The sequence below is a fragment of the Blennius ocellaris genome (assembly GCF_963422515.1).
Source record: "Blennius ocellaris genome assembly, chromosome: 14".
In the NCBI taxonomy this organism is placed as follows: Eukaryota; Metazoa; Chordata; class Actinopteri; order Blenniiformes; family Blenniidae; genus Blennius; species Blennius ocellaris.
The window spans coordinates 13,319,583-13,345,270 of record NC_137663.1 but is presented as its reverse complement, the minus strand read 5'-3'; the positions used below and the strand labels follow the sequence as shown (position 1 = coordinate 13,345,270).

Below are 25,688 nucleotides of genomic sequence, written 5' to 3'. Positions count from 1 at the left end.
CATGGGAGTTCTTAATATTGCGCACACAACTGAAAAGGAAAGTATGAAAATTGTTTAAAAAAGGAAAAGGAAAGGAAAGGAAAGGAAAGGAAAGGAAAGGAAAGGAAAGGAAAGGAAAGGAAAGGAAAAAGCCAAATGTGTGAAAACATAAGGTGAGGAAAGTAAAGGTGTGCAGAAGGTGAGAATCTGAGAATATAGAGTTTTATGAAGTCAACAGAGGGAGAAGATGTGACAAAATAAAGATAGAAACCTGCAGAGATGCAATGCAAAGAGTAACAACAAACTACAGGATTCAAACAGAGAAATAAAAAAAACCCAAGATGGAGCAAGAACAAACAGTGAATGTGCAGAATTTGAGAGAGAAACAGGGACAAGAAGGGAGAAAAGATATTACACATAGACATTAGAGGTATTATATAAGACAAAGCCAGTGGCGGAGACCTTTGGCTGTAAGGCAATGAGGGAGCAAGAAGAAGAGATGTGGTGTCTTTGATGCATAAAAGCAGGTTAGGAGTAAAAGGACCTCTTCACAGTGTGATGAGGTGGAGAGAGATAACAGATGAAAGAAGAAGGTGAAATGAGTTAACTGAGTTGACAAGTCAGTGGGACGGGTGTCACAGAAGAGAGGAAAAAGTGATGCAATTCAATTAGCAGTTGAGGCTGAGGACACGAGTCAATGAGGATTTTAGGTTGAACGTTTACATCTTGGATTTATCTATTTTGTTTTGGGTTTTTTTGTTTTTCAATTTTATCAGAGGTGAGAAATCAAGGCATACGTTTAAAAAACGCAGTAAAAGAAAAAAAGAAAGCCTATCTGATCCCGCAGCTCTTGTCCAGTCCTGCCCTGCCCGAGCTCTGCTTTGCGGGAGCATCTTTGAACCTTGATCTTATCTCAGTGTTCCGCCTTCATTGATCCGCTCTACCTGCACGTCCTGTTGTGACGGACCATGTGTAACAGCTCTCTTCCACTGTTGCCTGGCACCACATCAGCTTTCATCAGTGAACCCCTTGCAACAGCAGCAAGCCTCTGAAAACATCGCCGTGTGTCCTCTTCCCTGCTTTCTCATTCCTGACACACTCCAGGTCTAATTTAACGTAATCTATCCGTCTATCTGCACATACGCTGTCGACTTTCATCAGGGCTTCCTGTGTGTCTTTTTATTTGTCTGTTCTTTTCCTTATTTTTTACTTTTATTTAATTATTTAGTGTTCCTCTGTCATCTGTTTGTTATTTATCATTATTATTTTTTGTTTGTTTCAATTGCAGGTTTGGTTTTGTTGTGATCTTTGATCTTTTGTTGCCACTCGCCCAAATCCCTCATTAGTACACCACACATATGCCAACAAGTACCTAAGAAGTGATTTATTTATTTATTTTTGGTCATCCTCACAACAATAGTTTTGAACTGAAACATTCTCAAATTGAAGATTGAAGCCTTTTCGCTTCTCATGTATAATGATTAGATTTCTCCGATAACTGAAATTTTAAGTCACCCAGCAGCTGGCCTCAGTCCAACTTATTTATTTATTTATTTATGTATGTATTTATTTATGCTTTTCACAGCACAAAGGAAATCACAGTAAATTGTCTGCATGGTATCTTTTGTCCACATGTCTGGACACCTACTGCAAAGGATTAATGACTAGATGTAAGGATGTTCTATATACATGATGAATTGTCCCTGAAGCATTGAATAGACTGACCTAATAAAGCTGTTGATGCTTTAACCTGATAATTATTATGGTACATATAACAAAAAGTCCTGAAAAGTATGTTATAACGCATTCTAAATTATACCAGTGATTCCACTCTGACAGCTCGTACAACATAACATATTAGATGTTTGATTATTCAAGTTGCCTTTGTAGCTTTGATCCTGTTTATGCAAGTTACCATGGTTTTATTTTTCCCTTTTTGTTTTTGTTGTTTCCTCTATGCCCTGTAAATCAACATTTCCAAAGCAATGACACAAGGGACTCACATTGTTACTGGAGTACCATCAGCGATGTTTGTCAGCTAACTGACAATCACCAATATCAAGGGAAAATGAGGCCGGCGAAGCGCATCCTTCACGAACACAGTGAAACTGCACTGCGGCATGGAGGAACTCTCAGAAATCATTCAGACACGGGCCAAACACTTGCAAGCCAAATTAGCCAAGAGGAGTCAAGAGGAACATGAGTTGGTTCACTCACTCGGTTCAAACTGACATCTATGAAGGTTACATTGACCACATTCCATTTTTTTAATGCTGTGTTCCTCTGAAAGGAATCAAAATTCACTATCAGTGTGTGAGCAGACCAAAACTGTCACATGGCATCACAGAAACATGAAATTTATACATGCTTTATGCAAAACAGCATGTGTATGGCTCCTCGATGAAATTCATGAGTCACAAGGTTAAACATTTTTGCTAGACAGACTTAAGATTATTGCCGTGAAGTTAGATGCACTTGTTTTCCTAAGGCTACAATAAATATTCATTTTCCTTAATCTTACGTCAAACCATTCACTTGTGATGAAAATACACCGGTTAAACATGTTGTACCTCCATCACAGCACATGAAAAGCACTTTTACATCGATTCATTCTCGCTCCACATTAACATACCGTATTAAACGTTATTTTCAAAGGGCTTATTTAAAAATGTATGAGTATGCGTGAGTATGATGTGCATGTGGTCAGAGATAACCGCGCGCTCACACATCAGAAAGCGAGCTGTCATGTGTGCCAAAGAGATACACGCCAAACCTTCCCAGGAGCAATCAAAGATACACAAATGCCCACACATCAGGACACGTACAGGTAGATAAGTCATGAGGCTCACATAAACTGCCACACTGTGATGCAAACACCAAACCTTGTGATTAAAAAGTGTCAGAAGGATGATGAGAGGTGAGAGAGAGCGAAAGACGCTTACAGCTGCGTCGCCTCCCGGAGCCATCGAGGTGCAGAATGACAAAGTTGGTGCTGAGAGGGTTCGTTCAGGGTCAACCTTTTAACCTTCGAATCCGCACAAACACTCAATGCACTAACACAACCATATACTGGAGATCTGTCCAAAACGAAACCATTTCCATCTGCTGGTCAAGAAGCTTATGAAAAACTGGCACTGGCGTTTGTGTAGCTGTCAGGATCTGAGTCTTGAGCAACAAAGAGTAACGTGCTCCCAGCCCACTCTGTGTTTTGTATGCGGCTGAGTAATGCAGGCAGAAAAAAAAATGCTCACTTTAAGTTTTTTTCCTGTGATTGACTTATTGTCAGTGTCTTTTATTGAGGTGAAATGCTCTTTGTGTCGACTGTCGGCTGCTGTGACAAGACGCTTCACAGACTAAACTGGCTAAAAGACGGAGAGCGGTTATTCAAATTCTACATCCATTAGTTTTGAAAAAAAAAAATAAAACCCTACATTTTAATAGGAAGGCAGGTCTTATTTGAATCAAAAATATAAAAACAGATATTTTCACTATGAAAGTACCTCTCCGAGGAAGATTTTGATGGGCAAGTCTCCCAAAGTACCTTTCAACATATTCTCAAGTGGGTGAGACAGCGAGGATGCCCATGCAGTGGTTATGTGCTGGAGCCTTTTATGTACAGACTTTGTGTGGTCTGGGATTCTTCAAGGTGGGTTGGTTACCTTGAATGACTCTAGTTCAGCCGTAGTGTGAACAAGTGTGTGGGAGAATTGCTGTCTGAGTGCGTTAGCCCTGAGATGGACCATTGGCCTGTCTAGGGTGTAGAGGGTCTTATCATTTATAGTCAACAGGGATGTCGTCCCGTCGCTCACAACCCCAAGTAGCCCAATCTCAGCAAAAGCAGCCTCTACAGCCCAGAAGTCTTCAGTTAGATAAAACGGGTTTAAAAGACGGATGGATGGGCACCATATCAGAGGCAGAGGCACAAAAGAGATTATATTTCTCTGTTTCTCGCCATTGTGACTGTGATTTAATGATATCATATAAAGCAATCTAACGGAGTTCAGACAGAAAGAACTAAGAATTGAGGGAATATGTGTGAATGCGTATTCACACATATTTGTCTCTTTTGAATTACAGAAATGACAACGGAGATGATCACTGAGAAATAATTCAGAGGAGGTGTGAAATTGAGGTGTCTTAAATGAAACCCCCACCAAAAAAGAGGCAACAATCAAATTAATACAAATAAATTATGGACTGTAATACCGCACTGTAAAGATGAGTGGAGCTTGATGTGTCATTCTCTCATATCGATAGCTTTGATTTACTTAAAAGCTGATCCTGACATTGAAACATTTCTGTCCTGTGTAATGATATTGATGTTAGTGATGATATTTCACAGAAATTCAATACAACCTCGTGTTTATGGCATTCATTTCTTGCTGAAGCATTTCTCATGTCTGCCTGGCTAATGCGGTACACTTTTTCTTATTGCTTCTTGCTATGCACTTGTTTTGATGTTTATTTCATGTCTTCACTTGAAAATGTGGGGCAACTAAGATTGAACTTTGAACATCAGGGAAATAGTCCCAGAATTCTTTGTGAAGCTACACAAGGCTGTTTGACTTTGTTGTCTTGTGTGTGCTGGAAAATAATGTGAAGCATCTCTGCACCGCACTGACCCACACCTAACTCATCTTACTTCACTCAGCTCAGAACAAAAAGTTATTTTTCAAAACTCTAAATTGGCTCAAGGCCATAGAAAATGACATTGACTTAGTGGATAAATCTCCTCGCAATGAAAAAAGACTATGTTGCAATTCCTTTTTTGGATTCAGTTGGCGTGTTGGTGTGTGACTAACAAAAAAACGAAATAAAAATATTGTGCATTTCAGTGTGAAATGCAGCAACTCTAGAAAATACTACTGTTTTGGCCATAAATGACCATACAATAAATATGAAAAATTATAGGTTTTTTTTGTATAATTTAGAGCATTTAAACTAAAAAAGAAATATATATATTTTTAATGATAAGCCACACACTTTGAATAAAAGTTAGGTGTGTAGTAAAGGACATTTAAAAATATAGCTACATCTCTTACACGCCTTCAATCGAATTTAACCAATCAAAGAGTGTTTAACTGGACACTGTGTGTATGATTTAGATCCTGCATGAAGCCTGTTCAATTGCGCATTTACAGTGCTTTCAGTTTGGATGCATTTTGCTGTGCATCAGCTTCCGAGAATAAATATAATAGAAGAATAATACTATGAAGGACATTATGCACAAGCATGCGCATTCAAAGGAGGGTTTTACATGTTTACATGAGAATAATCTGCTGGAAATCCACAGTTTCAGTATTTGTTTGCTCGCGTTCACTGTGGATTGATTGGACGGACTGCTGAAGCCACACAAGCACAAAAAGAAATGCAATACCATGGAGTTGGACTTCTTGGCAGAGGAAGTTATCAAACATATCAGAGGGTCACAACAAATAAATCTGGACTTGAGTGAAAAAGAAGAAAAAAAATGTGAGGCTGAGGATGATTCGTCACAAAGTTAAAGCAATGGGGAAAACGAAAAGCAACAGAAGAGATTCATACCAATGTCAAATAAACATGTACTTACACCCTCAGCATACAAAGGCAGAATATATAGATAGTAAACGAGTCAGGTGATGACTTGATGAAGGTCGCTTTTTGAAAAGTCAGCACCCAGTTAACTACATAGAACAGTTGGTCAAAAAGGGGAAAGCCCTCCAACAGGTTTTTTTGTTGTTGTTTTTTTTTACAATGTGTTCAACACCAAAGTTGTCAATCTCTTCATTGCATAAGAGAAAACCTTTTTTTTCTTTTACAAAACGTTCTGACAATCAGTCTGAGCATCAGTTCCTGTAACAAGTGACGTATTTAGATCATCAACACTTGATCCATCACACGAGCATGGCTAAAATATAAAAGAATTGCAATTGTACTTTCAAGTTCGAGACTGTGATAACCATAATTCGTGACTCAGTTTCCATGCTGATGAAACTGGAAGGACAGTGATGGTTGGGATTGAATGATGTTAGCACTTAGATAAATGAAGTGTTACTCAATTACAGTTTATTAATCACACAGAGGCTAACTGATGTCCTGAACTCCACCTGCCCCTCATGCTGATAAAATTCCTAATGAAACTTCAAGTTCATTTGGATGCAATAAATGCAAGAACACACTGGACTTAAAACACTGTCGCCACGATCAATATGTCTTTCATGTCATCTTTCATATCACGAAACGGACACAGAGAGATAATGACAAATGGACTCACCAATGAAAGACGTCTCTCCCAGGTATCCTCTCCGTCTGAGCACAATGTCCAGGAACTTGTCCTCCTCGTCCACCACATAGTACTCCTTCTCCAATGAGATCCAGGCCCAATCCAGGCGGAACTGTTGTCCTTTAAGCTTATTCCCACCTAGACAAATTACATGAAGTCATAGGAGCTTTTTAATCTCAGCTCAGACCAGCCGTGATGATCAGCTTCAATTCATATGTTTCATTCAAACTGGAAAAAAAAGGTATCTATTTTTCAATTTGAATCAGTGGATTGTTGTTCCTGTTGGTCTAAGTGTCAGCATGCAGTGTATCTAAAGCCTCTATGGAAATAAAATATTGTGTGCAACGAGGTGGGGGGCCATTTATTTCTCTTGACTTAACGACCAAAGGCTGGATTCAATACTCTGTGAAAACAGAGGAGGAAACCATGAGAGAAATTCTGTGACCCAAGACGATGATTACTGTAAAGCTGTAATAAAGAAAAAGTGTTTTAATTATATTCAGCGTGCAGCCCAACAGGTCTGCAGCAGACCATGTACAGAATAGTGAATGATGAACATAAAGGTATATCTTTCTATATCAAACCATCAATCGGTCAATTACCTCATTCTAAACTATCATTTATTCCCTCTACATCATACGGATCCTGTGACGCACGCCAGGAAAATCCTAAAAAAAGGAAGAGTTTGCTTGTTGAATTGTGGTGTTAGAGACAGGTTACAAAACCATTCAATAGCTGCCACATCTACAAGTGGACAGGAAGGATGTTGCTTTGTGTGGGCAATTTTGCCACAGCCTCCTCGGGGGAAACGGTTGCCAGTTCGCAATACTGAATGGAAATAATGAAGAAAACACTGTAAAAGTAGAAGAACTGAATGAAGCAGAGGAAAAGAAGAAGCGGAGGAGGAATCGGTTGTTTTCCCTGCCTTTGTGTGGTGATGAACAATGCCTAACGCTGCATGCCACTCCAGTAAGTACTACAATAAATATCTGAGTGTGTGTTTTACTGGTGGAGGAAATAACACAGAGAGGGAGGCCTGTTGGTGGAAATCGTTATGTGTGGGCTGTCAGGACAGAATTCTTATTTTCTTCTACTGGAGACAATTTAAAAGCTGTTTGTTCATTCGCGTCATTTGTGCATCCTACAGGCGGAAAAGTGTGACTGGCGGAAGCGTACAAATCACAGCACTTCACCCACACCATCAAAGAGAGCAGCAGGTAGCATTGTTGCTCAAATACCCCTGTGCAACAAAGGCAGCGTTGCTCCGTGATTAATCCTGCATTGTGACACTAACCGACAAGTCGGTCTCCCTCATGTAATATGAAATCATTCGTAATGCTGCGAAGCGTCGGGATGACTGCTTCTACCTCCACACTTTCACATTCAGCTCTCTGTTACATTAGGGTCTCACCTAGTTTTCAGAAATGGTGTTAAAACGCAGCGAAGGTGAAAAGTTCAACACTTCCCAGCTTGGCAAACACGCTGTAGTATGCTAAGGTGAGGCGACAGCTAATATAATTAGAGTTCATGTGGAAAACCTGTTATGGCTATGTTCAAGCTCCACTGAGTGTGTGTGTGTGTGTGTGTGTGTGTGTGTGTGTGTGTGTGTGTGTGTGTGTGTGTGTGTGTGTGTGTGTGTGTGTGTGTGTGTGTGTGTGTGTGTGTGTGTGTGTGTGTGTGTGTGTGTGAGGTCAAGGTTAACCTGAAATTACCTGGTTAGGCAAGTTATAGTTACAGTAAGTCTGCAGGGATATATTGGGAGTCAATGCAATGTCCCTGAACGTGTGTTTTGCATGCGTGTGTGTATTTGTGTGTTTGTGTACAAATCCTTCTGTGTGACCTCTCACTGGGGTGAGGAGCGTTGGACCGGGACAATGAGGATCTGAGTCCATGGACTTCAAACTGCCTCGTTCCTCCAGCCTCTTAGAAGGATAAAAGACCTCTCACATGTGCTGACCACACAAAAAAGCAGCTTTGAAATCATTCTCAATAGAGCCAAATTCACCCACCCCCCCATCAAAGACTTTTCTAAGAAGAACTCTGAGCAGGATTTTTTTTTTTTTCTTTACCAATTAGGAGTCATAGATTCTGTACAACAAATTTCAGGGATCAGAGCACTCTGAGAAACCTGGAGAGGAAAAACTTTGATGCTTGTGTGCTCCACTTCTGCTGTTGGCTTGTGATGTGGGATCTACTTGACGGAGTAATCAGTGAGAGCTGCCCAGGCAGGTGATTATTATTTAAGCATGAGGCCCTAATATTAGTTTCATGGATGGATGGATGGATGGATGGATGGATATTAATGAAAGCTGCCGACACTTGAGGAGGCTATTTGTCCCTTGTTGCTGATACAGTATTCCCTGCATTCTTCACACATCACATTACTTGAACACAAAATTACGGCCATGGTGTGAGAAAAAATAAACAAACAGACAAGAATCCAAGTATGCCTCTGAGATATTAGACATCTAATATATTTCATCTATTATATTCCATCCATCTACGTCATCTATGCGATCAATACTTTTATTGTATTGTATTATTTTTGTGGTTGTACTATGACATTAACAGTATCTTTGCTATGTGCTGTTCAGCCTTTGTCATTTCCTAAATAATGAAGAATGAAGAATGAGTAAATACTGCTGAATACTCTTCTGATGGTTTGCCAAGATGTCACCCACAACATTTTTGATATGAGTTTTTTTTTTTCCTGATTTATTTTGGGAAAGAGGATGATAAACATTTACAACCTTTCCGAATTCCCTGGCAGCTGGCCTTGAAAGAGACATTTTATATACAATTAAACACTGCAGTGTAAGTACAGACCAAGTACTGTGTAGGTTGTTTTGAAAACAAAACAATGTAAGTGCCTCATCTATTTCCCATCAAATGAAATGCCTTTCAATCCAAAAATTGTCAGCACAAGCTCTTATCCCAGAGTAAGCCACACTTTGCATTTTTTTACAACCTTCTACCTCAAAAGATATTTACACCCTCAACCTCTAAAGGAAACTTTGTGAAAGGAGAATCATTTATTTAGAAGGGCATAAAAACAAGTGCTACAATCCACTGGAATGAATATCTACTCTGGTTCTTGTGTATGCTGCAGGGAAAGGCTGAAATTCTTACACTTCGCCCTCCTGGAGTTTTTCAAGTCATAAACCATGAGATTTGGTAAAGTTGAAAAAATATATATCAGTGTTGAAGGTTCAGTGTAGTTGAGAGTATTTTTATGTTGTGACCAAACTTTCAAGTATTGTTTGAGGCTATAGTTCTACATGTTTTTTTATTCAGCTTATTGAAGACAGTTTATAGAAATGGATCTCTAAGCCACAACACACCTGATCCTGAAATCTGGAAGAGAAACTGCTGTTTTTGCCTATCAGCGGCCACCACTACGTATATCAAACATGGACAGAGCGATAATCCTGCCACCTGACTGTGACCATGATCTCATAATTGGAATATTAAATATTCAAGTCGGATTCCCTGAAAATACTTATTTGGATTCCTTTCCATCACAGCCTGTCAAATAAACATAGCTCACAGCAGTATAGCAAACACACATAAAAGTGGGACTATCATTTACAGGTTTTTCGGGGATGTGTGAAGCAAGTGTTAACGCGCATGTGTGTGTGTGTGTGTGTGTGTGTGTGTATGTGTGTGAGCGCCCCGGCTTGTGCTGGACTGCTTGTGCTTTTGATAAGAGAGGATGCTCCAGCCTGTGTTGTAACAGTTGACGCTGTATATTAATTTCACATCTAGAGTTATCTAAACCACACAAAGACATGGATACTTAATGGAAAATCTGTACAAATCTGAAATTTAGCTCCATCATCACTCTATTGAGTTTCTGCACGTGTGCATATATGAGATTTTGCACTTTTATTCAAAGGAAATATCGCACAGCAAGACGATTCCGTCTGCAGCACAGTGCATTATTTCTGCTGCTGGCAGTGTGGCCTTACCCTCAGAGTTTCATCTCCATCTGCCGACTGCAACTTCTTTGTGTGTGAGCTGCCCGACTCCCAGTGCAACGCACAAACAAAAAGCCATATGAACTAACAAACCCAATGATCTCTCTCTGACCGAGGAAAACTCTCAAGGAACATCGGGCTGCCAATGCTAAATCTTCTATTTGTTCTGTTGGCAACATTTTCCATTTCACAAGTACTGTGGCACTCTCAAAAATAGACCACGAGTAACAATTCAGTAGTATTAGGAGCCCACGCACCATCCATTTAATAGGAGTGCTTCGCCACAAAAAAAAAAAGTTAAAAAAAAATCAGATGGTTGACAAAATACAAAGATCTCACGCCCCCTAAGGACATTTCAATACCTTTTGGTTTTATCCCGACAGGTGGGAAGCAGTCAGTGTTCTAATAATCTTAGCATGGGTGCAACTCGTGTGTGTGTGTGTGTGTGTGTGTGTGTGTGTGTGTGTGTGTGTGTGTGTGTGTGTGTGTGTGTGTGTGTGTGTGTGCATGCAAGGGAGGACACATTTTACACAATGTAAGCATTTTACAACTCATTAAGCAGCACAATCAATGTCTGACGTACCTGTGTGTTTATTAAGCGTGTGTAGTCCATGTGCATTGCTCAGGGAAAACATGAAAACAGTCATCTCTTGTTAATCATCAGCAGGCTGATGGGATGCTCTCGTCACAGTAAATAGACACACGTACTCCTCAGTCACATGGATCAAGTACATTGTGGAATATCACTCCACACCCGTACAGGAGACGACTGCATTTCTACTAGTTACTCACATCCTGCCAGCCACTTCACAAGACTTCAAACAAAAACCAAGGATGCAAGGCTGGATCTAATGTTGCTGTTTGTGCATCAGAGTACTATTGTGCCTGTGGGCCACAAAGGAAGTGAGGTGCACATACATTGCCCTCCACCTACAGACGAGAGATAAAAGTTGTGTGCGACAGAATAATGCATCTTATCCTCCCCTCATCCAATAGCCATTAGGCATGACTGGTGCTGCAGAAACACCTTAAGCGACCTTGCTCACGAAACCATAAGAAACTGACTTCTGGGGCAGAAAATCCTCTCGTCTTTGATGTTTTTTAACACAGTTAATAACCTGTAAGGATTTTCACTGATGTCTACAAAGACAGTCCAATGCTACCCAGGGCATCGCTTTAAGGGAGAAAAGCTTGGGGACAAAGAACCGCGGGCTTCCTTGAGGTGTGCGTGCGTGTGTGTGTGTGTGTGTGTGTGCGTGTGTGTGTGTGTGTGTGTGTGTGTGTGTGTGTGTGTGTGTGTGTGTGTGTGTGTGTGTGTGTGTGTGTGTGTGTGTGTGTGTGTGTGTGTGTGTGTGTGTGTGTGTTGTTGTACAGCTCGCACCATGGGTGTACATTTCAGTGTATCTCATAATGCATTACCAGTGTATTTCGACTTGTATGAATGAGGGCACCGAAATGCATCTTTTCTCTTTTTGCATTTGTTCCGTGCTCATCACAGAGGAAGAACCCCGGCACGCACATCTCTCTCGCCGCAGCCCAAGTTTGCTTCCAATATAATATTTAACAGAGGGATGAGTGTAATGTATCTCAGGACATTGACAAGCACTCCCGAGAGCAAACTGCGCCTGAGAAACGATAAACTTCCAACTCAATGCTCTGGTTCCTCCTTCCCGCTTGATTTTCTTATGCTCTCATTTCCTTCCAATAATTCCCAAAACTCCCTAAAACAAAATTTCATGTGGCCACAAAGTATTTATCCCTACTTTAATATGACTTACTTTTAGATATATGGTTTTCATAAAGGAGTTTCAAAATACAAATAATAAAACTGAGCTGAGAACAGCTCCCAAGTGTTGTGTACTGTGATACTGCGACGTGAGGAGAAAATATAACTTCATCGCTTATATAATATAAATGGAAATTAAAGATCTATTAGTATCAATAAAAAGGGGAGACATGTACAAAGATGGTAAAATGGAAACTGACATTTTCATGTGAGCTGGAGTTGTCACTCTATTTTTATAAATTATCTTAAACCAAGATAGAAATGGGAAAGAAAATTGTATGGAAATAATTCCAAGGATAAAAAACAAGAAATAAAGAGAAACTGTGTCCAAAAATGCCACGGAATATCTTTAAATGAGAAAAGCCTGTGCGGATAATAGGGCGATGTGTATTAATTTGACCAGAAATTCAAAGAATGATATTTCTATGGCAGAAAAATGCTGAAACGTTTTCGATTTATTCTTGAGATGAGAGGACGTTTGGTCATGTTTGCGTGTCAAGCGTCGGTTGTCAAGCATGGAGAGCTACAGAATGATTAGTTAAATGAGAAGAAAAAAAAATCCTTTCAGAACCCTCAGAGTCTAACGCTCTCATCTCAAGGTTCTAATGAGATGCAGATCATCGCCAGCAATGCTGCAGAATGTGCTGTAATCTGACAACAGAGACATCCATCAGCATGCTGACACGGAGGCACGGCGGGCGGGGACAGACAGCCGCAAAAGACAGCAAGAGTGTGAAAGTAAAACCAAATCCTGATGACTAAGACCGAGTCGACACTCGTCACAATAAAACCACAACATGCGCGGAGATTTAACTCCGCGAGACGGGAAAGGGAAAATATTAGAACTGCACCTCGAGAGGGAAAAGGGGACATTGATAGGTGCCGAGACGTGCAAAAATAACACGACAGAACAAAATATATGATGAACACAGATGTTGAGCAGGGAGGAAGAATTGGAAATGAATAAAACACACTGAATAAAGATCTAAGAGTGACGGTGAGAAGGGAGAGATAAAAAGGGAGAAAGGGAGGAGAGCCGGGCCTGCATGGGAGAAGTGAGTGACGGTAGATTCCTGAATGCAGACAGATAAAGAGAATTCACTGCTACAGCCACTGGATGTGTTTACGCCTGTCTCTGTGTATGTGTGTGTGTGTGTGTCAGTCTGGGCAGGATGCTGACATATTACCTTGAAAATCTACCCAGATCGGTACTTATTGCCTTATAACCCGTCCCCCCCCCAAAAAACAAAAAAAACAAAAAACAAAACATTAACAACAACAGAAAAAAAAGGTCAAGTGTTAAATGGTGTGTTGGTGACCATGGTGACGGCCAATTTAAACCGATTTGCTCTTCAGCTCCTCTCTTCTTCGTTTGAATTCAAATTCCAAAGCTGCAGAGACATATATGAAAGAAGGGCCGGGAGGCAATATTATTTGACGAATACGTCCCAGTTTTTATGAACAAACGCCAGCCTTCTAAACTTACATTTGCATTCGATGTCTTTATAAATGATTTCAGATGGCTTTGCCAAGAAACAAGCACCCGTTTCCAGTCCCTCCACTACTGAGTTACCAAGCTTAAAATGGACAAGCCTGCTTTCATTTGCTGAAAAGAAAATCAGTATGTACATCTATAACTTGCTGTGCTTGTCCTTGAACAGAGAGGAGGGCAAACCAAAGAGGTCACTTCAAGTGTTGGCACTGCTTTTATGAAAAAAAGAGTCTTTCCAAAACAAGATGTGAGAAAGCTCACAGCGACTCAGCGGATCCACACCCAACAGAGTATCATACACAAACAAAACTCATTATAAAGAAACGATGCCTTTGCAGCATATATGGTGATAATTAGTGTGATGGTAAATATTATTCATACTTGCCTCCACAACATTAGTCTTCCCACAACGGCGAGCAAAAAGTTTCACACAAAGTATTTTCTTTTGATAAAGATAGATGTGTGAAGACCAACAAATGCATCCAACTTGTTTTGTGTGGGGCAAAATGTGGGTAACATCCTCAAACGAATGCAGCCGGGAGTGTTTTAAGTGAATATATCGTCATTAACTCCAAATAAAGCAGTGGTGTGCCTCGACTACTTGTGAGCAGTGAGGATGGGATGAAAGGGGTTTATTGAAACAATCACTTTCATTTGCAGCGCGAGGAGAAACATGGAGAGAGAAGGCCAGAGTGGAGAACCTCTATTCTCACTTTTATTTAACATTTTCCACACACACAATGCTTTCCCTTTGTTATTCATTGTGATTAAAAGCAGGTGAATAAAAATGTTGGTTTTTGTGCTTGAGAGGATGTCTTTCTATCCAATTTATCAGCTTGTGAGAATCCTCTAAACACTTTCTAGGTAAATCTGTGATAGTAAATCTCATCTGGTATAATTCAAACCATGGCCCATGATGCTTGTAGGTTTTCTGGAGGAACGGTGTGAATAAGGAAGATCCACTGATCATAAATAGCAGTATCAATGCTGATTAAAAAAAAAATGCACGTCACAGTTTATATTTTATTCATATTTTGGAAGGTATCATATTTTATTTTTAAGTAAATGGTGCATATGGTGATTTAAGAGACAAATATTCCACAACCTGGGCATTAAAACCAAACCTGCCTCAGGGGTGAAATATCACTACATTTAGCTGCAATAAATCCTTGTGAGGCAACATTTTATTTTTGTGCTTTTTTTAAACAAGCTTTTCCAAACAAACATCCAAATGATGCTTTGGTCACAGGCTCTATATCTGTTTTGTTAACAAAATGATGTGAACATCTATAAGTTACAACTGCATTTGATTTTTTGAATGATATCTTAAATACCAGAATAGATCACTCAAATAAGGAAATTGCCATTGTTGATTTCAATATTATCTGTATTTTGTTTTCATGATCTTTAAATCTGTTTCTGTGTTGAATGAGTTGCTATCTGCTGCTCCACTAGAACTCTGGGATCATCCCACCGCCACAGAGAAGCCTGGGAAACAAGATGCGTTCCAACCAATTACAGTTAACCATAGTGATCCACGCTGGTGTTAACCTGTGACAGAAGCTCCTTCCTGACACTCTTCACCTGTAGATGAGCCTGTAATAGGGCCACATAATTACCAGTGGCTGCCTCAGAGCTCTGCCCAACTCAAACGCCCTGGGCTCTCATTACCCACAATGCAGCCTGGGTTCTTAAATATCAAACGCCTCTTTGTGCCGGAGGCCTGACCGTCCCCTTGCCCAGGGCTACCCCTCTATGCTGTGCTGTGCATGCATGTGTGGGATCGTCTGTGGGAGTATGGAGCAGCATACGTGTGAGAGGAGATTTGTTTAACACATTTTTATAGGATGTAGGATTAGCTGACATACATGTTCATTCCTGTGTTGGAAAAATAAGAATGTTCACTTCCTCTAAAATGTAGATATTTGACAGTTGACTGGGGGTCGCACACACCATACCGATGTGCGGAGAACACTTCTGTACGGTTCTGCTGCCTCATACCAAAAGTCTGTCCCCGCCCTTTGCAAGTCTCTATCTGGAATCAGTCTGCAGAACCGCTCGCTATCTCGAGGGAGAAGGAAGCCCAAGTGAATCCAGCAAAGTTATGGATTGATAATATACGCTCACACTTCAAGTAGAACTCCTCTTAATAGCCGCAGGCTTTTTCAGTTAAACAAGAGTGTAGCCGAGAGGAAAAAAGACGGAAAAAAAAAGGAGCATGGAAAATCGATTAGTCGAATCTTCTCCTTTCATGTGCATAAAAGAACTGTTATTCTTTTACGCATTAGCACTTCCTTTTAAATGTATTAATATCAGAGTATGAGAAACCTTGGTACAGGGTAATTCACAAAACCACTAATTCATGGTTTTATACAGAAAGTGTGCAACGCATAGTTTTATTCTTGTGTGATCGAGAGAACAAAATTAATTATTGGGCTGTCTGGAGCTGCTACGTATTGGAGTTTAAATCAGCGTCTGAAGAGGGCTGTTACATATCCCACTCTTAATCAAGGAAATAACCTGTCTTTTTGTGATGTACGAAAGCCTTGGGAAGTAACTTATGGTCTCAGCCTTGTGTGATATAACAAAGAGGCAATATATTGTTTATCTTACAAGACGATGTGTGGTTTTTAATAAAGTTCCATCATGTCCAATCATACAGGAGGAAGATGAACAGTAAGAGAGAGCTGAGAGCAGAAGCGCAATTTATTCCAGATGTATTCTCTCTGTGATCAATTTTCCTCCATGTTACTGTACAGTTAAAATTAACCTTACATAAAAAAAAATTTTAAGTGATGAAGGTGTGACTTTGCCGTCTGTCAGATTAAGTCACTTTCACATGATCACGGAAGAGAGGCGCAATGAATTAATTAACCTGCATGGCAGTAACAGCAGGCAGAAAGTTAGTTAAAGTAAATTTGCCTGAGAGAAAAAAAAGTAAATGTGAACAAAAGTAAAACATTATATGCATATAAGTCCACAATCAGACTGTTTCAGAACACTGAGCCAATGACGGCATAATGAATCACAAACCTCCCATTTTACAATGAGTTTTAGTACAAAGCAAGGCGATTCTGAAAATGTTCACATTGAACTATTGGACTAACTTTTCTGAAATTAAGGAAGCGATGTTTTTCAAGGTCTGGACTACGACTCATATGTTATTTGCAGCATTCCTTGAATTACAGCAAAGCTCCTTAAATGCTGATTATTCTTCTTTAATAATGAGTTTGTTCCACAAAGGCACATTTGTGTTTTTAATGCATTAGAGCTCATTTCTTGCATTCTTTCCAGATCTGTTGGATCCTCATATATAACCAACTCATAAGCAATCCTTCACTCATGAAGATTTGCTATTCAAGCTTGTTAGTTACCTTGTCGATTGCTTACTTTGAGGTTGCTTTTGTGAAAGGATGCCAGATTCACACAGAGGCATATAGCTCAAGATGTACTCATTTTCGCATGACAATTTAATATGCATAAATTAAACAACAAATGGCAGTTTTTATACATGAGACATAAGGCTCAACAAAAATGTTAAAAAGGTGATCAAGTTGTTGGAGTCATGCTGACTCGACACAAAAAAGACTTGGCGTAATTTCCTTCACATTAAAAATGTTCATTGCTTTGCTTATTTTTGTCAAACTATGTATGTGTTTGTATATTCTGTGGTTTGTTTCCATGCATGATGATAGTTTGGCTCAGTGTTCTCTCTAAAAGGCTTTTGAAAAAACAGGCTTACATCAAGATTAAATAATATGTTATACCACTTGGCATGTCCTCTAGTAATATTAACACACTATGCAGCAGTTTTATCACCTCTCTCAACTATCTTTGATGAACCTGGATTTATTATCAGCATTTGCAAGCAATGTACTACCACGGAACATCATTTTCAGGGCACAATTACAGCCAGAAAACCTGTGTTTGCAAATGCAGATTTGTTATTAATTGATATGCTGTTCAGTTGCTGTGAATGGCAGATAATATTATAGGCAAATACTGAAATAAATGAAAAGAGAACAGGAAAAAGGAAAAATACAATTCACTGATCTGTGTATGAAAGCCAAAAGGAGCAATCTACAAAATTACTCTCAACATGAGCAGGGATTCTCATGCTTGACAGCTGACTCACGAGTCCATCACAATCATGAGTGCTGAAGACACTGAACGAGAAACAAAACGATTTCCTGAACAAACTGTGGAAACTGAGAAGTTACAAACAAAGCAACTTAAGAAGATTAATTGAGGGAAGAAAGTGATTTCTTACCGTTGTCCTCCACAGAGAAATGGAAGAGATCAGTTGTAGCATTTTCTCCAGCCCGCAAAACATAGCAGATGTTCAGGTCATTAATATCAGCTGTAATGGAACAAACAAAAAAGAACTGAAAATTAACTGACACGAAGAAGCATAAAATCAAAATGACCCACATTAGAAAGACCATTTTCCTTCAACTAATTAAAGTATTGCTAAAGAGGCATGGTCTCATATTTAATTTTATGAATAAAAAAGTTATAGTATTGAGTTAATGGGACTGATGAAGAGTTTCAGCTCAGTTCGGTTTGCAAGAACTCAAATCGAGGTGATAGCTACTGTACATACACTGCACATGGAGGAGATTTGTCCTTGTCAAGATTTGAAAAATTATACTTCGGAAATAATTTGCATTTTAAGATTAAAACGAAAAACCTTCATGTGATGTTTCATGCTGACTACAGAAAGAGCCTCAAACACACTTTGAAGTTGAGTTACAGCTTTATGGCTCCTTCAAACACTCTCTCTCTCTCAAATAATTGTTCAAAGATGGAAGCTGTCCCGCTTCAGCACCGTATCAGCTTCGGTAACAGCAGGTCTGGAGTATCACACTGTTTCAGTTCCTTATCAGCACACAGCATGAACAATTTTCTACCAGAGAAAGCATCCTGAAAGTCATGCATCCATAATCCGGGATGATAAGGCCGCAACCGCTAAATCCAAGACAGCTAAAGCTAAACCTACAGAAAACGCTTAAATCTGGAGCCCGCTAACACTCTGTGTCAACAGCCATGAAAAACCAGGTGACAGTGGATCTTTTAATGACAGACAAGGTAAGAATGTTAAACACAGGATAGTAGCGGGCACATACACTACCAACAGCTGTTTTCCCAAACTTTGCTGAATTACAGGGCTCTGTCTGTGTTTTTTTTTCTTCTTCACCATTCCCCACAAACATCTATTACACTATAGAAAAATCATCAAGACTGTGAAAGGCCTTGGCCTCTGCAAACCACCTCCTTCAATAATAGATGTTGGTGGAAGCAGGTTCATAAAAGTATAAACCCCTGACTCTTGGCTGGGACACATTTTAAGCCTCTTAAGCGGTTTCCTCTCCTTGCTGCCACTCCTTTCTGCCTAACACGGAGACAAGGACTGAAAAAAAACAAAAAACATCAAACATTATTTCTCTACTACTTTCTCTTTCTTTACTACAGTATTGTTCTACTTTCAGCTCGGCATTCATCTTTTTCCATGAGTGTGAATCTGATCGTACAGTAAGAAAAGGATCTTTGCTGTGGCGCAGACTTAAACCTGAGGACCTTACAAATACAAAGTCAACACTGTGAACAAGGGGCACACTGTTCATTAAATATTTAAAGAGAGCGTCTCATGGGATGTGCCCTGGAAATAGGATGAGTAAATAAAGAGCGAGGGATTGTCTCTTTCACCTGACTGATTCCTCTGACGAGCTCGTTTGCTCCCTCTCCCTCCCTCCACCTCTCGCGCCCCCTTCCCTGATTCTTTATTTCTCTCATGCCACCTACACCTTCTCCTGCCTCTTTTGCTCTCACTTCCACTTCGCTCGCTCCTTCTTTCCCCTCCTCTGCCCTTTGCTTTGCTTCCCCGCTGCACTCTCTACTCGTATGTGCCCTTTTTTTTTTTTTTCAAAGACGACAGCCACAGTGGTTGTAAGAGGTGTCCGTCTCCTGCAGAATCAGCTGCTCTTTTTCTCTCTGTGTTCTCACCCCACATCTGTGCTTTTACCAAAGCTGTGGTACAAGCAGGCGATTACCTTACTTGTTGATTTAGTTGCCCCAGCATGATACAAAATACTACATTGATTGCATTGCTTCAAGCCTCAATCAAGCCACATTGTTGTCTTGATTTTGTCTGCAATATCACTAAATACGCATGCAAAAACACCAAAAATGTGTTTTAATTCCTAGGCAGGGTGGCATATCTTTCGTAGTGTTTTGCGAATGGATGTTGAGACCTTTCAATCTTTTTTTTTTTTTCCCCGTGAGTGTTTAAGACACACAAATGCCAATAAATTGATTCAAATTGGTCTGACCTGGTCAAACTAGCAGGATGTGCTACAACTCAAATGTCATCCTGTCACTGAGAGCTCTGCGCTGACCTTTTCACATGATCCTCCGCTTCTGTCCTGCTTCATTTAACAAACCACTGTAGAGAACATCAGATGTGAACACTTCCCCGGAGACGCAGAAATAATAAATTATTCATCTCTAACCGTCTACATTTGTGAGGAACATCAGCCTCTTACTTTGGTCTGCTAATTATGATTTGATGAGCAAGGCACATCTAAATCAGGCCCACAAATTAACTATTGAAATTCCCAAGCTAGTACTTGTCACACATATGAATAATTATTACCCCATAAATTAAAATCTTTTGTAGGATGTGTGAGAAACATAAATAATCTAACTTTCTATATTCCCAAAGTATCATGTCACACCTTTAGAGATGACAACAATTTGTTAAGAATAAAGTTCTGATTGAAACACTGCTAATCGTTACACAGCAAAGTTTAATAAAAGTGAATGATTTTACATGGGTTTATACCTGATAATGTGGAATCTAAGGTAGTTTTGCTCAGCAGGTGATCCTGAAGTTCATTTCACTGACAATGTAATTTGATTGTGTGTGTGTGTGTGTGTGTTTGTGAAGGTATTACCTTGACTGAATGTGTTGATGGAGTTGTTTCCTTGTCCCAGGTTAACGACGTAGCCGTGTTTGGGCTGGGCAGTGATGTGGAACACCAGGGAGGACGGGCTGCTGTCTTTGTCCTCCGCCCGCAGCACTTTCGAGTTGATGGGAAATCCAAGATGACCTGTGGCCAAAATCTTTAAAGTGGGGGCACCTTTATTCACCACAATCTGGGGAATGCCATTGTCAATCGATACTATCGTGATCTTCATGGTCTGGGGGTGCCTTGTCTCAAAAACTGTGTCGGGGAAAGCATAAAAGTCTGTGTGTGTGCCGTCGGTGACGGTGAAGGAGAAAGTGTCCGCTGACGATTCGGTCCCATCGTGTTTGTAGCTGATCATATTTTCATTCAGGTCTTGTTTTGTGAAGCTGGTGACAGGTGTGGACTGGTTGTAGAGCAGTTTGCCATGAACAGGCAGCTGGGTGACTATAAATTTTATAAGCTTCTCAGCTGTGTCCTGGTCTTCAGCAGTGAGCTCAAATGGCGTAATCAGCTTAAGTTGCCCCTCTGTGACAACTAGGCTGTTTACTGTCACAACGGGCTTCTTATTATCGACATCCACAATGGAGATCCTAAATGTCCTGAAAATAGGATTGTAGCCATCGGTCACTTCAAACTCAAAGCTGTCCATTTTCACCTCATCATCTGAGGTATGGATGTAGTAAATTTTACTGCCGGCCAGCTGGAGCTGAGTAAAAGACACAATGGGCATTCCCGGAGTGTTTGTGCACTCCAAGTGACCTCTGACTGGGGCCCTTGTGACAGTGAAGACCAAGTTCTCATCGGGGCTGTTGAGATCAGTGGTGCTGAGAAGATCTGTAGTTAAGGTCACTCTGCCACCTTCTCTCAGAGACACACCTTTACTGACCACGTTAGGGAAGACCATGTCAATGCTGCCCACGGTGATGTAGAAGTAACGATCGATGAGCGGGTTCATTCCATCAGTGACATCGAATTTGACCAAGTCTCGGACGCCCTCCTGTCCATTGTGTGTGTAAATTATAAGCCCTGCATCAATTTCAGCTTGTGTGAAATTCATGCTCAGCGTGATGTTCTCAAGGTCCCCAGATGGGACTTTCCTCTGCAGGAGACCCTGACGAGGCCCAAACCGGATGATGTACGTAAGTGTGCTGTCTTCTGAATCTAAATCTGTTGCTTTGAGCACTTTATCATTCACCTCTTTGGTTTCTCCAATTTCTACTTCCAGTCCATCGTTGATGGCCATCCTCGGGGTCTCATCATCAACAGGGATGATCATAATCATGGCTGTTTTCTCTACAGAGTACTTTCCATCCGTCAGGATGACATCAAAGCTGTCCTCTGTTGTCTCTGAGTCATCGTGCTCATAAATAATACTTGATGCCTCTCTAATCTGCTCTAAAGTAAAATTACTCACCAAAACAGAGCCTGTGGAAAGCTGGTTTAAAATGGCACCATATTTCGGTGGTTTTGAAATTATGAACAGGAGCTCCTCAGGTGGAATATCAGCATCAGCTCCATTCAGAATCGGCGTGTCAATAACAATGTTCATTCCCTCCATTACAACAACCTCCCTCAAGTAAATTTCCGGCTTTTCATCATTTGCGGGGATTATCACTATTGGAAAGAAATGGTTCTCTGAGAAGTTGATGCCATCAGAGCACCTAAATGTGAATCTATCTTCTACTGGCTCTACCCCTTTGTGAATGCTCTGCACATAGTAGATATTGCCTTCCCTGATTTCTCTGATAGTGAAAGCACTGATTGCCGTTCCTGACCTGGACTTTTCTGAGCCTGGAGCAGGAGATATATTTTCCACATAGCCGGCAGTGGGCTGGACAATGATGGTGCAAAGGATATCATCTGTTGGAGTATCGTTATCATCAGCGTTCAAGTGCTGAGGGCCAATGGCATATTTCTCTCCTTCAATGACACTGAATTGAATCCCAACTCCAACTTCAGGGGCCTGGCTGTCCACAGGAAGAATGGTGACACGAACTTGGACTCCATTGACCTTATTGCCACCTACCGTCCAATCATCAGACATGTCTGTCAGAGTCAAATTGAAGCCATCCTGCTGAGAGAGAAGACCAGTCTCCCCACCTGTGTGTGCATAAACCACCACACCATTAATCAGGTCAGCCTGTGTGAATCTTGTAGCAGGCACTCCTTTCACCAATATTTCTCCCATCACTGGGGGATCTTCCACAATAAAAGTCAGCTGGAGGTCATCCGTGTCATCATCGTGGCCTTGAATCACATTAGTTGTGATTTCGGTGGCGCCATTTTCCAGCACATCCATATGAGACCCGATTGTTCCCGGCGGCAGGCTGACACTTGGAGTTTCATCATCGACAGGCTTTACATTAACTTTGACCGTCACGGTTACAACATGAATCCCATCACTGACATCCAACTGAAATTCATCGCTCACTGTCTCCTCTCCTCCGTGAATATATGAAATTTTCCCCTCTGAAATGTCCTCAAGTCTGAAAATCCCTTTTTTCTCCATGTCAATAAATGCAGCTTGGATCTGGCCATGTTTTGGGGGCTGGCTCAGGGTGAAGGTTATTTGTTTACTTTCAGTGTCGAGGTCTGTGGCATCTAATTCAGCAATGGTGATGATGTGCATGCCACGTTCAAACACAGAGAAGCCGGTGTTTGTAATCTGAGGAGGTTTGTTGTTGACAGGCTGGAGATAGATGGTGAAGGCCCCTTCAACACTGTTGCCAGCAATATCTTCAACGGTGTACCTGAACTGCACGACGTGAGCAGTAATCCCGAGTTCAACCTCCGGGGGAGAGTAGGAGATCTTATGATGGTTAATTTGTGCCTGTGTGAACTCTGTGACATCTGTGATTGGACTGTCCGTCAGAACCAAAGAACCAAACAGAACTGGATTGTTTTCATCTGTATCCGTCGGGGGCTGGATGATTGTGTATTTGAGGTCACGGTCCTCAGAGTCCAAATCGGTGTAGCGCAGAATATCTTTGCTGAAGTGAGTGAGTTTGTACTCCTGAACAGTCAAATGCAACGTGGTGCCAGGATATAGCTCGGGAGGCACATCATCAATAGGTAAAACACGAATTATAAATGCATTCTCTCCCGACTCATTTGGGGGGTCGTTGTCATCTTGGACAGTAAATGAAAACTGATCTATGATCGTCTCTGTGTTGTGAGGGCCTGTGTGTTTGTAGAACAGCTTCCCGTCAGTGATATCTTTCTGCAGCCACTCTGTCACTTCCTTCTCATACACTTCATCCTCAGCATTAAACTTCCAGGAGGAGGGATCCTCGGGGGCGTCTGACTGCCGTAGGAGCACTGTGCCAATTGTAGAAAGGGGGGGAACAATGGTGAATTTTATAGTTGAGTCCTCAGAGTCAATATCAGCAGCACTGAGCATGAGGGGAGATATAGGCATCATTTGATTTTTGAACAGCACCAGACCAGTGTTGGCATTTATAATTGGTGGCTCATCATCCATGGGAACAATCGTAATAGGGAAGAGAAATTCCACTTCATTTCTTCCATCTGTCATCTTAAAGACAATGTTGTCACTGTATGTGTCACTCCCGTCATGTTGATACACAACCACTCCTGTTATAAGGTCAGCAGGCGTGAAGTATTTCCTGTGAGAGCCCAGCACCATTAGGTCCCCGTGACGCAGCCCATCCACCACAGTAATAGTGACTGAGTCCAGGTTGTCCTCGTCGCTGATCTCCAGGTTATGGGTTGTGAAAAGGGGCCGAGATTGTCCCTCATACAGCAGCTGACCTGTGTTTCGTGTCACAACGGGGGCAAGAGAGTTCATCGGCTTCACAACAATCATGAAGGCAAATGGGTCTGAGACGGCCCCGTCTGTGTCCACCACTTCAAATTCAAGCTGGAAAATCCTCTCTGTGTCTGAATCCAGAGACGGGGGCTTGTAAGCTATTTTCAGATCGCGCAGGTCTCTCTGGTAAAAGGATGTGATGGGCAGATTCCTGTCATCTGTGCTCACTATGTAGCCCTCCTCATATGACAAGGGAGAAGTGATGTTAAAAATGAGCTCATCTGGGTCTGACTCTACATCTTCAGCAGCGAGCATGTCAGGGATCAGAGCAGTCATGACAAACTGGCTGACTTCCATCATCATCATAGACACAAAGCTTGGCTTGGGAGGAGTGTTTTCTTCTCCCTCCTTGATGCGAATCATAAGATGAAAATACTCCTGCTTTATTAGGTTGTCTTCCTTATCATGCAGCTCCACAACCATGGGAACGTAGTCCCTGTTGGGTGACTTGCGCTCAAAAGTGTGCTCATAGCGGATATCGGCTTGTATGAATTCATCACAGTCCATCATTTTGGAAAGTTTGCCTCCATCAATGAGTTTTCCATATCTGGGCAGTGCGCTGCCACTGGACAGGGACGCTACTTCACATTTATATGAGTCTCTGTCATAAGTAAACTCTAAAATCTTCCTATCGATCGGATTGCTGAGTCCTTTTAGATTACCAACAGTGAGAGGCATGTTTTTGGTGAGCAACTCCAGCTGCGTAAAAACTACTTCGACCTCCATCATGAACGGGATGATCACGGTCTCGGTTTGCGCGTCGTACCTGAGTTGCAGCCTCACTCTGTCTTTAGCGGGACTTCTCGAGCCATAGTGCGAATACGTCACGTCGCTGGGACCGAAATCGCAGGGAAACTTTTTGGGAGAGAGATGCCCGGGTCTCTGCGAGAGCGGATCGTTATCCAGGACGGTGATGCTGCAGCGGTCTCCCGGCTGCGTCTGGATCACCAGATCATTGATGGGATCGATGAACACCGACCTCCCGAAAGGCACGCGTATTCCGTTGTTGGCCACCAAGATCGCATCTTCTGATAGTTCTGATCTCAGCGCGTAAAATAATCCGGAGCTGTCAGGCTGTGCGAGGACGATACCTGTTACTGCAAAACACAGAGCAAGTCTGTGGAACATTTTCGCAGCTGGTCTGTGCCAAACCATTCGGGGGGGGAAAAAGAAGAAAAAAAACAGATGCAAAATGCCCCTGGTGTGTCTTGTCCGGGAAGGAAGAAAAAAAAAATTGTAATCCCCAAAGTAGTGGGAGTGAGGTGATGCCTACACGGTGACTCCCGTGCGTCTATCCGTCCGGATTCTCGACATACTCTGCGAGAATAGCGCGCATGAGTTTTAACTTCAGACACTTGAGAGGCTGCGTAAAGCGCTACCGCCCCTCTCTGCACA

At 41.4% G+C, this 25,688-nt stretch overlaps 1 protein-coding gene across 1 annotated transcript in view; it reads right to left on the bottom strand.

The window, feature by feature from the left end:
- The window catches only part of frem2a (FRAS1 related extracellular matrix 2a), a gene marked incomplete at its 3' end in the record, with an annotated part of 56,033 nt that extends 30,624 nt beyond the window's left edge, over positions 1-25,409 (bottom strand). Inside the window, exons 1-3 of the mRNA XM_080508570.1 lie at positions 20,450-25,409; positions 17,767-17,856; positions 6,233-6,379 (exon numbers count right to left, since the gene is read on the bottom strand). Of these exons, the coding sequence (XP_080364696.1) occupies positions 6,233-6,379; positions 17,767-17,856; positions 20,450-25,022 (4,810 nt within the window). The 5' untranslated portion in view covers positions 25,023-25,409. The remainder of the gene's footprint in view (positions 1-6,232; positions 6,380-17,766; positions 17,857-20,449) is intronic.
- Between the last annotated feature and the right edge of the window lie 279 nt (positions 25,410-25,688).